This window comes from Mustela nigripes, chromosome 17 (genome assembly GCF_022355385.1).
Source record: "Mustela nigripes isolate SB6536 chromosome 17, MUSNIG.SB6536, whole genome shotgun sequence".
In the NCBI taxonomy this organism is placed as follows: domain Eukaryota; kingdom Metazoa; phylum Chordata; class Mammalia; order Carnivora; family Mustelidae; genus Mustela; species Mustela nigripes.
In genome coordinates, this window is record NC_081573.1 from 46310175 (window position 1) to 46322868 (window position 12694).

General features: G+C 40.6%; 1 protein-coding gene across 2 annotated transcripts in view; it reads left to right on the forward strand.

The window, feature by feature from the left end:
- Window positions 1-12694, forward strand: part of PHLPP2 (PH domain and leucine rich repeat protein phosphatase 2) — a 77380-nt gene that overhangs the window by 34944 nt on the left and 29742 nt on the right. For both annotated transcript variants that reach the window (XM_059381580.1, XM_059381579.1), the window contains exons 4-8: window positions 1270-1460; window positions 7607-7732; window positions 9268-9422; window positions 11426-11572; window positions 11950-12180. In XM_059381580.1, coding sequence (XP_059237563.1) covers window positions 1270-1460; window positions 7607-7732; window positions 9268-9422; window positions 11426-11572; window positions 11950-12180 — 850 coding nt within the window. The remainder of the gene's footprint in view (window positions 1-1269; window positions 1461-7606; window positions 7733-9267; window positions 9423-11425; window positions 11573-11949; window positions 12181-12694) is intronic.

A 12694-nucleotide genomic window follows, 5' to 3' on the forward strand; every position in this document is an offset into this window, starting at 1 on the left:
ACACAGTAAGTCTTAGACACTCCCAAATCGGAGAGTCACTGAACTAAAGAAATTCCACAGTTGAGACCAAGAGGGCTCGGGAGAAAATGGGAATGCTCTTGTAGCTTTGACAGGAACAGTAAGGAGGGTGGAGCTGAAGAGTGAGAAGAGAGAAGAACCAAACTCCCCGAGAAAGGTGGGGTTTGGAATATAGATCCAAGAATTGGCCTCAAATAGAAGGAGAGATGGGTCTCCCCCAGAGCTAGTGTCAAATAGAAAGTTTTAAAGCTTTGAAGTGATTTAACCCATTTCCTCAGATCATCTGTGGGAAACATATAGTTAAAAGGGCGACAGGATGGCCAGGTTCCATAATCAATCCTGTGACAATATCAAGTATAATGCAGTCTTCTCTCCTCCCAGCTGATTGCTCTTTGCAGCACCTCATACTAGTGGTGCTCCTGGTGTTAGCCGTGTTTTAATAAAGAATCTGTCTTCTGTCATAATGTGCTGTTTTATTCACAGTGTCTCAGCCTTAGGAAGACTTCTAATGGGGAGGGGGTACAAAAAGAAAGAAACTCTTGTATGCACGTATGAGCTTCTGCCACCAAGATTGGGATAGTTGATTGAAGTATTGGCCATAAGCGCTTCCTCACAAGGAACTGGAGAATGAAGTAATGTGTACAGAACTAGTGTGCTCCCATACTTATTAATTTCTTCCGTCTAGAATGGACTCATTGTAAAAGTGGCTATCGTTTATTCAGTACTCCTTTTTGTTACCCAAAAGTATGCTCAGGACTTTAAATTAATTATGCTAATTTTTGAAAAAGAAAACCCTAAAGATAAGTAGTATTACGATCCAGACTGTATAAATGAGGAAAGTCAACCTCAGTGATTATATTAAGTAGTTCAAAGAAGCAAAGTGGCAGAACCAGGATTCAAACTCAGGTTTGCATGCCAGGCCCTAAAGTCTGTGATCTGAATGACTTGCCAGATTGCCTTTCTCTGTGTACAGGGAGATAGGACTGTGTTGGAAGAAGAATTAACAATTGCACCCAAAATAAAATCTTCCTCCCCGGCCCAACATCCACAGTACCCCCATTGTAAAACTGAAGTGATAGATAACATTTTAAAACTGAGATCATAGCTTATGATACATGTATTGCTTGGTAACTTAAATCTGTAAACGAGGTTGTTGAATATTGGCACATAATACTTTCTTCTTCCTTGTAAGAGTCTCATATACTTGAATGGTGACTTCTGAATGCTGACTCCTGTTCTGTTTTCTTTTAGAAAAACCATGCCAGATGGATCATCTGGATCGAATCCTTCTGTCTGGCATCTATAATGTACGCAAGGGAAAGACCCAGCTGCATAAGTGGGCTGAACGCCTAGTTGTTCTCTGTGGGACGTGCCTCATCGTTTCCTCGGTGAAGGATTGTCACACTGGGAAGATGCACATTTTGCCTCTGGTTGGGGGAAAGGTGAGACTCATAAAAATGATTTTTCTTCATTTGTTTGATCTTAATTAAAATCACATTTAATTTTTGGCGTTTTCCCCACATCTTTTTAAAGAAGCCAATATGAGCATTATTAAAGATTGCATTACAAAGTTTGCTTTTTAGAGTTCTTAGTTTTAACCAGAAGAAACCGACTTAGGCTAAATTTTTTTTTTTAAGATTCATTTATTTGAGAGAGAGAGTGTGCAAGCAGGAGGAGGGGCAGAGGGATAGGGAGAAGAGCAGCAGACTCCCTGCTGAGCTTGGAACCCAGCATTGGGCTTGATTTCATGATCTCATGATTTTACAATCTCATGACCCATGAGATAACGACCTGAGCTGAAACCAAGTCAGACGCTTAACTGACTGAACCACCCAGGCACCCCAACTTTACTCAGGCTAATTTAAGCATAAAGCAGGTTTATTTATATCACCAGTTCTCTGGGAGGTCCAAAGCCTGTTCATACCCCAAATTCTGCTGCAGAACCCATCTGTTGATGATGCGTCTGCCTCCCCTGCTGGCCCCCATAACACCCGAGTAGACCAACAATGCTGCCTCTTGCAACCTCCAGCCACATCCATCCCCAAAACAGATTCTTTCCAGCTTCTCCTTTTTCCCCGTTTGACTTAAATTCAGAGTCGTGGGTGGTCACAAGCGCCTCTCCAGCAGCAAGGGGAGTGGAGCCATACCATTTCTGGTCTGTGCTGGAGAATTCCCCGTCCTAGGCAGGAGTTCATTTGCAAGTCTTTAAAACAGACTGACAGATGACTAGAAACAGGTATATGTTAATATTTATATAAAGCTGTACATCATTTTGTTTCTTTATTTTCCATCTTGAGTATCATAAAACAGTCTGAATTTTAGAGAACTTCCAGATGAAATAACTTAGTGCATTCATGCTTTGAGATGTCCAGTCTGGCCCAGATGCATAGCAATATCAGTAAAATAGATATATACAAAAGGTAAATATACAAAAAGACATAGCTGTGCTATGGAATGTAGAATAGATGCTGTGAGAGGGTCTGAATCTGAGGGCCTGCTGGGTTCTGGGCCTGAAAGGTTGTGGCAGCCCAGGAGTTCAGCTCCTATAAGTATTTGGGTTTAAGAGTCCTCTGCTCATAAGAAGAACCTGGCCCAGGCTTCTTCCTTGAAGCAGGAGACGAATGGTACTCTGCTCCTGAAGGAAAGCTGGAAAGAAAAAACAAACAAACAAAAAAACATCCCAAAACAGCTGTTAACCACTGACTGGAACCAAGTCTTTTTCTCGCTGTGGTCCTAGAAAAGTGGAAGGAACTAGTTATGTGCCCTCTGACCAGGAAGTGAACACGTCTCCACTGAATGAATGTGCGTGCTCCATTCTTAACCGGGGACAGCAGCCCAGCACTTACTGATGTGAGACCTGGTTCTGGTCTTGGGGGCTGAAGGACAGAATGAAGAAAACAGGTTAAAAGAAAATGACAGCCCTTTCCACCCCCCAACCCCACCAAAAATAAAAGAGAAAAGAATACAGCAAAGGAAAGGACATTCAAAGGGAAGTTGTAAGAAATAAAAAATAATGATAAATGCAGACATTGACAAAATATGATGGTAAAGTTAATATTGATTTTAAAAAGTTTAAATTTTTAAAATATTTTAAATATGAATATAAACTCTTAAAGCTCAAACTGCCCTGAATGATATTTAAGATATAGTGGTATGTCTGTTAAGTAACATGTGATTCAGCCATGGAATAAGAGAATAGAAATACCAAATAATGTTTAAGTTTATTAGGAAAAACCTTAAGTATGAGTGTAAAAATTTTAAGGAAAGCCACTAAAAGTAGAGAGGGGAAAGAAAACATAAAACATTCTGTAGTGCTAAAAGATCTTAGGAAAGGAGCAGAGAGAAATGAACGAAATGATTGGTATGGTAAATTATCACAAATTATATTGACAGAAACATATAGAAATATATCAGTAATCATAATTGTGATACAAGTTGTCATTTAAAATCCCAGTACTTGGGACGCCTGGGTGGCTCAGGGGTTAGGCCACTGCCTTCGGCTTGGGTCGTGATCCCGGAGTCCTGGGATCGAGTCCTGCATTGGGCTCCTTGCTCATTGGGGAGCCTGATTCTCTGTCTGCCTCTGCCTCCCACTCAGCCTGCTTGTGTGTACTCTCTCTCTCTCTCTCTCTCTCTCTCTCTCTCTGATAAATAAAAAAATAAAATCTTTTTAAATAAATAAATAAATAAAATAGAATCCCAGTATTTGCTGTTTATTTTATAAGATTTCATTTATTTATTTATTTATTAGAAAGAGCATGAGCCGGGGGGGGGGGCAGAGAGAGAGGGACAAGCAGCTCCCAGCGAGCAGGGAGCTCAACGTGGGGCCCAATCCCAGGACCCCGGGACCATGACCTGAGCTGAGAGCAGACACTTAACCTACTAAACCATTCAGATACCCCCAGTACTTGCTGTTTGTAAGAGACCCTACACTTAGAAAGTTGAATGTGGATGGTGGGAAAAGCATGCTAGTCAAATAGCTACCAAAAGAGAATTGGTGTGGTCATATTAACAACATACAAAACATTTTTATGAAAGCTTATCTGCAACAAAGGACTTCTCTCCAGAATTTATAAAGAAATTATTACAACACAGCGACAGAAAGGCAGATAACCTAGTAAAAACTGGGCAGAAGGGTTGAGCAGCTCTTTTACCAATGAAGATCTACAGATGGCAAATCAGTACATAGGATGATTCTCACCATCATGAGTCATTAGGGAAATGCAAATCACTATCACAGATTCTGCAAACCACTAGGATGACTAAAATCAAAAGACTGATGAGTACCAAATTTAGCAAAGATGAGGAGCAACTGGAATGCTCTCACATCATCGGTGGGAGTACAGTCACTTTGGAAAACAGTTTTCTTATTTCTTATAAACTGAAACATATGCATATCGGATGACCCAGCATTTCTCCTAGGTATTGGGAAATGAACATCTGTCTTTACAAAGACTTTATATGAATGTTCATAGCAGCTGTATTTATAATTGTCGAAAACTAGAAACAACCCAAAATTCATTGACTACTGGTGAATTAATAAACAAATGTGGTACATTCCACACAGTGGACTACTACTGAACAGTAAAAAGGAATGAACTGCTGATATATACCAAAATGAGGATGAATCTCAAAAACATTATTTTCTTTCTTTCTTTTTTTAAGATTTATTTATATATTTTAGAAAGAGACAGCAAGCAGGTACTCAAGCCAGCAAGCGTGGAGGTAGGGGGAGGGCAGAGGGAGAGGCAGAAAGAGAATTTCAGATTTACAAACCTTTCTCGGTATTTGGCATCATGTGAGTATATTTTTCTGTGTCAGATACCCCATAGTAAAATATTTAAATTTTATTCTAAAACATGAGCGGGGCACCTGGGTGGCTCAGTGGGTTAAAGCCTCTGCCTTTGGCTCAGGTCATGATCTCAGGGTCCTGGGATCAAGCCCCGCATCAGGCTCTCTGCTCAGTGGGGAGCCTGCTTCCTCCTCTCTCTCTTTGCCTACTTGTGATCTCTGTCTGTCAAATAAATAAAATCTTTAAAAATAATAAAATAAAAAAATAAAACATGGGCGCCTGGGTGGCTCAGTCAGTTAAGCATCTGCCTTCAGCTCAGGTCACGATCTCAGGGTCCTGAGATTGAGTCCCACATCCAGCTCTCTGCTCAGCGGGGAGTCTGCTTCTCCCTCTCCCTCTGCTGCTCCCCCTCCTTATGTGTGTTCTCTCGCCTTCTCTTTGTTAAATAAATAAAATCTTTTTTAAAAGATTATTCTAAAACAATCATTAATATCTGTTTTTCATTTCAGTAAGATCCTTTATTTTGATGTATTCATTAGCATGATTTATTACTAGTAAAAAAATGATCCTGTTGTGAGATCACAGTTGAGTGTTATAAATATTATTTAATTTTATTGATTTTTTTTTTAAAAAAGATTTTATTTATTTGAGGGTTGCCTAGGTAGCTCAGTTGTTAAGCATCTGCCTTTGGCTCAGGTCATGATCCAGGGGTCCTCAGATTGAACCCCGCATTGGGCTCCCTGCTCTGCGGGAAGCCTGCTTCTCCCTCTCCTACTCCCTCTGTTTGTGTTCCCTTTCTCACTGTATTTATCTCTGTCAAAGAAATAATTAAATTTTTTTAAAAAAAGATTTTATTTATTTGAGAGGAGGAGCATGCACACACATGAGCAGAAGAAGAGGGAGAATGAGAGGGACAAGCAGACTCCCCACTGAATGCAAAGCCCAGTGTAGGGCCCCATCACAGGACCCTGGGATCATGACCTAAGCTGAAGGCAGATGCTTGACTGATAGAGCCACCTAGGTGCCCCTTATTGGGATCTTTTTAATATGATTCTATTTTGCTTAAAGTATTTTGTGTTTTTGCCATTCGATTCAGTCTTTACTTGGCACTAGAAACCTAATGATTTACGAGTATAATTTGGAAGTTTCCAGCTGACTCACCAAGATTCAATAGTTATGACATATCAAAGTGAGATGTCAGACAAAGATGTAAGTGGTTCCATAACTATAGAGACTTCGTCTTCATCAAAGCTATGTGAATTGGGTTGTTGGATTTTGGGGGAGAATTGCTTTGAAGAGAATTGCTATTGTGCTGTGAATCCCTACAGCCTTCCTAGCTGGGAATGACATCTGCCTTTTTCTTCAAGCCTAATGAAAGAAGTTTCAGCAGGATTCAAGAGAGCTTAATATGGGTCCCTTGCAGTAAGAGGGGCATAGTGGATTGGTGTCCTGCCTCCTCCAAGAAGTCTTGGGGACAGAGATGAGTCTGTCACCAGAGCAGCCAGGTAGCCTAAGAGCCTAGGTCATGCATTGGAATCATTGTGTCTCCTTGAGTTTGTTAGTTTGTGACCCAGATGGGTTGAGAGAGGAAAAGCCAGTGGGTAGATTGATGGATGAGTGGGTGGATTCTCTTGGAACTTGCCTGGCAGGGCCATCTTGAGGGTCAGATAAGCTTCCCTTGAGGATAGGCTGACAGTGGACCACAGGATTCTTTCCTGTCTGAGGAGGGAGTGGTCAGCTGCTGGAAGAGTATGCATTAGCGAGGTCAAGTGATCTGTAAGTGAGACACTGTCATTGTTTGGGGTGGGGTGGGGGGATAACCAAAAGAACCCTTAAATGGACCCATTGTGGAAAAGCATCCCTTTAGAATCTCCTCGGCCCAGAGACTGTGAAATCAGATTATGATTCTTGTCTAGTAATAACCTTTGGTCTTCCCTTTCTACTTCAGCCCAGGAGGGGGTCAAAATGGGAGCTAGCCCAGGGCTTAGTGAGAAAGGAGAGGACTCCAAAAAGCAGGCCATGGCACCCTTTACAGGCAGACAGCTACCTCCATTGTGCCCCAGTGTAGGTGGAAAGGGTTGGAACTGGGTTACCTTTGCAGTGGAGACTTTGGCTCTTATCATGCGGTCCAGAGACTCCTGTTCTGAAACACGGCATGCAGCCCTGCATCGCAGCGAGTTGTACTTGGTGTTCCTGTATGTAGAATGCTCCTCGCCTAGGAGGTTCCCACGCCTGGACCCCCTTAGGGTCTTTGCTCACATGTTACCTCAGTGAGGCCTTCCCTGACTGCCCTTTCTTAAATCAGATCACCGACCCTGTTCGCCAGGCTTTTTTCCTGCTTTCTTCTTCTTGATATTATTCATTATATATTATATTGTGTTATGCTACGTTTTGTCACCATTTCGGTGTTAGAGTGTTTGTCCCTTCTCAAACACAGATTACACTAAGGGCAGGGGCTCTGTGTTTTCCCCCGGCTTGCCCCCAGCGCGCAGAACCCTAGAATGTATTCATGCAACAAATCTTTAATTATCAAGCGGGGACTGTGTTGTGACTTACAGAGGAATTAATAAATAGATTTAAGTAGGAGTATGCTCCGAGTCCTATTCCTTCAACATACTTCAGTGAAGTGCTCCTTTGCTTTTTCTAAACGGCTTTATTGAGATACATTTCTTTGGAGAAATGTCTATGCAAATCTTTTGCCTGTTTTAGAAAATTGAGTTCTTTGTCTTGTTGTCCTTTGCTCTCTGACTGGGATTTTTTCTCTTGGTTCTGGTTCTCTCCCCTCCTCCCCTTCAGGTGGAAGAAGTGAAGCGACGGCAGCACTCCCTGGTGTTCAGCTCAGCCGGAGCCCAAGCTCAGACCTATCATGTCAGCTTTGAGACGCTGGCCGAGTGCCAGAGATGGCAGCGACAGGCATCCAAGGTGATAAGCTCTCGGACGTCCCGATGTGGGATAAGACTGTAAAATCCCACGAGAGGTGTAATTTGAAACTGAACTCTCTCCAGGAGAGTGAATTATAATTTTTATGTATCTTACTTTAGGCCCCTCTAAGTATATAATGAATGGAAGAATGAAAGTCCAGCAGGTCCTTAACTTATTATTTGTATAGTAGAAAAAGCTTTCAGAAGTGTTTGCAGGTGCATGTACCTCTCTACCATCTCTCTCTTTTTGTTTTCCCTCTTAAAGAATTTATTTATTTGGCAGAGAGACACAGAGAAGGGGAAACACAAACAGGAGGAGGGGCAGAGGGAGAAGCAGGCTTCCCCCTGAGCAGGGAGCCTGATGTGGGCCTCGATCCCAGGACCCTGAGATCATGACGTGAGCCGGAGGCTGCTGCTTAACGACTGAGCCACTCAGGTGCCCTCTACCATCTCTCGAGAGGAATATGGCCTCGAAGGAATTGAGACACAATGAGATTCAGATGACTTTCCCTCAGCCACTGTAGTCAGTGAGAGATGGTGCCGTTCCCTAATTCCTAGCCTAGTGCTTCTTGGTCTTGTATGTATTTAGCACAGCTGTGATGAACCACTTTAAATTTGAACTTACCATGGGATGTGACCTGTGCTCCTGTCACAAAGTATTGTTACTGTATGCTGAGGATAATTAGCTTTTCAGCATAATTTCTGCTTTTTTAGTCTTTAAAGATGAAGTGCTCTAAAACTGTGTTGCAGTTTCCAAATTCTCTTGTTCTAGCTATTTGCAGAATTTTAGCACATTTTCCTTGTGGAGCTAAATAGTTGCATAAAGGATGGTTTTCGTATAATGAGATGCCATAAAACATGAGTGACTTTTCCAGTGGCATTTTGTTTGGTTTAGACCAATTTTCACAACCCATCTTTTATTAGCATTCTATTATAGAAATATAAACTTGTTTTGGTTTTATTGAATTTTCTATACATACATTGTAGTTGTAATAAAATCTCTTCTGAATAAAACTAGTTTCAATTTTAGGTAGCTATTCCATTCTTTTGACCTTATAAAGAGAAGTTATATTTTTTGAGCACCTTTTGCATACTAGTTAGTGTGCTGTGTACTGGATTATTTAATTTTATCCTCATAACAGATGAAGAAACTGCACTGGTAAGTAGCGAAGCCCGTGTGGATACAAAAGGCCATGGCTTTCAATTTTACCCTGTCTGTTAAGGAGTTTTGTAGTTATTTTGGATCATCTCAACTTCTTGTATGAAATGTTAACTTTCTGTCTTTATGATTTTTTTTTTTTTTTTTTTTTTACTTATAGACACACTGTTGTGTGTTTTGAAGCAGTTTATGGTTTATCGTTTTAAGAAAAAGCAAAAAATGAACTGGTTTTTATAAATAACTAATTGGATCTCATTACCTTTTTCTACTTCGCATTTTTAAAATTAGTGCCTTTTATGTAAATATGATTCGTTCCTATGCTGTGTGAGAGATATTTGGTGCTAGCTCAGATGGCTCTTCTCCTTGACCCTGTTCAGGTGGTGTCCCAGCGAATCAGCACTGTTGACCTGTCATGTTACAGCCTTGAGGAGGTTCCTGAGCATCTCTTCTACAGTCAAGATATCACCTACCTCAATTTGCGACATAATTTTATGCAGTTGGAAAGACCTGGGGGCCTTGACACTCTCTACAGGTATGTGAGGAATGGGTTTCTCGACTAACTTATTCAAACCAAATCATGATCACCGTCTTAGTCATCTGTACCTGGAAGTGAGCACGCTTACCATTGTATATATTTTTGAAAATTTCCCCTCCATTTAGAAGAGGAAGTAAAATTTTTTATCCATACAGTTTTCTTACACCACTACCACCTCTGCCCCCGACCTTTCCCCTCCATGCAAGAGGATCGATGCAATTGTTCTGTTACGGAGGCAATGTTGAGCTGCCATTGATCTGGATAATCTTGTTACGTAAGTCACTGACAGTGATGCATGATCTGAAGCCAGGATAAATTGGGAGATTGAGTATATGGCAGGTTTTTGAATCATAAGTATCAAACTTAAATAGCTTTAAGAAATAGGCCTAATTTCAAGAATTCCATTTTCAGGTTGGGGCTTTTATCTTTCCTGTGTACCCACTAATGCTAGCTTCTAAGCTTTTTGACAGCTGTGAAACCTCTCTCTTCTGATAAAGGAATCATTTTACTCCTAAGGGACTATGGCCCATATATTTTCCAATTTCTTTGTTAGAATATATTCCCCCTTCCAACCCTCTACCCTTTAAAAGTGGGTGGAAGTGAATAAATACCTAGTATAAGTAATTGTGTGGGCTTCTAGTGAACAAGGAAGAAATTGGAAATTAAAGCATTTAAACTAAGTGGTGATTAAAAAAATAATACATATTGTGGGGCATCTGTGTGGCTCAGTTGTTAAGTGTCTGACTTCAGCTCAGGTCATGATCCCAGGGACCTGGGATTGAGCCCATTGTCAGGCTCCCCACTCAGCGGGGAGTCTGCTTGTTCCTTTCACTCTTCGTCTGCCCCTGCCCCATTCATGCTTTCTCTTGCTTGTGCACGTTCTCTCAAATAAGTGAATAAAATCTTTAAAAAAAAAGATAATATTCCTTGAAATGGCATATTTTACTTTAATATTTCTAGAATAATTTTGAGAAAGCACTGTGGTTTTTATCCTGTATGATGTGTTACGAAGCTTTTTGGGTATAAGCAAGCCTCTATCTAGTAATGAGATAATAGTTTTAATTATATTAGTATGTAAAAACTACAGAAGCAATAATTTTAAGGAAATGGGTTTCTAGTATTTTCTTCTCAGTCACTATGAAAATAGGGTTAATGAAGTTTGAGAGCAGCATTAGGAATTCTGAAATCAAGGCACCAAGCCAAAGGAACAATCAGTACTCAAGGTCAGGACAATTGGAAATCAAAAGTTGAAAATCTGAAAGAGGAGCATTAAAGGGAAGTACCAGACTCCACTCTAGGAGCAGGTGATACAGACCATCATTGTGGAGAGCACCACGTCAGGCTTACCCCTACACTAATAAAATCATTAATCCTTCTGAGTAGAATTGCCGGAGTGATGCCTGTGGATCCAGTGAGTGATGATACAGTCTCTGGGTAAGATAGTGTAGATACTTGCACTTCTAGGAACAAAACAGAAGCACTGAAAATTATTATCAGATTGTATTGCAGTCAGACTCCATATCACATTCACATTTGTAAGTTTTAAGTGGCCCATTCATTTCAAGTGACATCTGAGTCAATATAATTTCAATATGTAAAACATTGCTTTTATAATGGGATTTGATGTGCGTTTTCGTTAGCTCTTCCTGTGTCCATGAGTTGGTGAATTGTTACAAGGTTTTTTATATTGCATATGGAAATTTGATAAAGGAAGAGATTTCAAGCATATCAGTATGACTTGATATAAAATACTTACACCAGCATGGGCTCTCCAAGATTTTGTACCTTTTTAAGGAGAAGGGAAAGGAACTCCCATGGCCCTAGACCTGATTTCCTTGTTGGTATGGAGCTGGGGTTAGGCATCTCAGCGTTCTGTGCTATGCACGATGTTTGGCATGTAGTGAGTACTCGGTAGATATTTGTGGAACAGATTCTGCTGTGGACATTTAAAACAGATGGCTTTTTCATTCATTACTGTAATTTCTATGTTTGCTTTTTAGATTTTCTCAGCTGAAGGGCCTAAACTTGTCCCATAATAAACTTGGTTTGTTTCCTGTATTGTTATGTGAGATTTCTACCCTCACTGAGCTCAACCTCTCCTGTAACGGAATTCATGACCTGCCGAGTCAGATTGGCAGTCTGCTAAAGTGAGTATCTGACTTTTGCTAGACTCGTTTTTTACTGGCAGCATAAGAAGCTTGTCTGGCATTCGGAGTGAAGGTAGTCACATGAGCTCTGGCAGTGAAGTAAATCTTGTAATTATGAGGATTCTAGACAGCAGCTGTTACTAGCTTGCAGGGGCAACTACTTAGCCCCTCAGTTTCAACAGCAGAAGCTCTGGCTATTTTTGATGTTGGAGGGACCATCCATGGCAGTTATGTGGGTCATTGAGTCTCCATAGGTGGCGTATTTTATTGTATTGGGTTCATAATAAATTAGTGATACAGTCAGAATATATCCCTCTAGTGCTATCCATTCCTGTTAAAACCTTTCCTAAAGTCTGTTCTTTGTTTTCTTACTACAGTCTTCAAACCCTCTGTCTTGATGGCAACTTTCTGACGACTTTACCAGAAGAATTGGGAAATCTGCAACAGCTTTCTTCCCTGGGAATTTCCTTTAACAACTTCAGTCAAATTCCAGAGGTTTATGAGAAACTCAGTATGTTAGATAAAGTGGTTATGGCGGGAAATCGCCTGGAAGTCCTAAAACTTGGGGTTCTGAGCAGGATGAGCCATATCAGACATGTGGATTTCAGGTGAGGCCGTTCTTCAGAGGGATCTCGGATGTTTTCTTATGTTTGCTCTGTATGAACACTTCTGCAAAACATCAGGATTTTAGAACAGTGTCTGTTGTCCAGACTATAGTAAAGCTTCATTTTTCGCTCAGTAGCGGAGAGATTATGAGTGAGTTGGGTGTACCTCATGATACTTTCACGGTACCTTTCACACAGGTTGTTCTGACTTACCCTCTCAGCAGCCTTTTATAGAATGCCCACTTCTTCATGTCCTTGTCAGTGTTAGATTTTAGCAGTCTTTTTCCTTAGTGTCAAAGTAGTAGGAGAGAATAGTACTTCATTTTTTAAATAGCATTTATGAATGAGGTTGAGCATCTTTTTAATATGCTAATTGTTAGTTTGTATTTTTCCTTACACTTGACCATTTTTCTGTTGAATCATTGGGTTTCTTCTTAATATCCATTGTATTACAATTAATGTTAAAGGTTTTCCTGTCAATTTTTTTGTAGGTTTCATTTTCTAGCTATACTAAAGG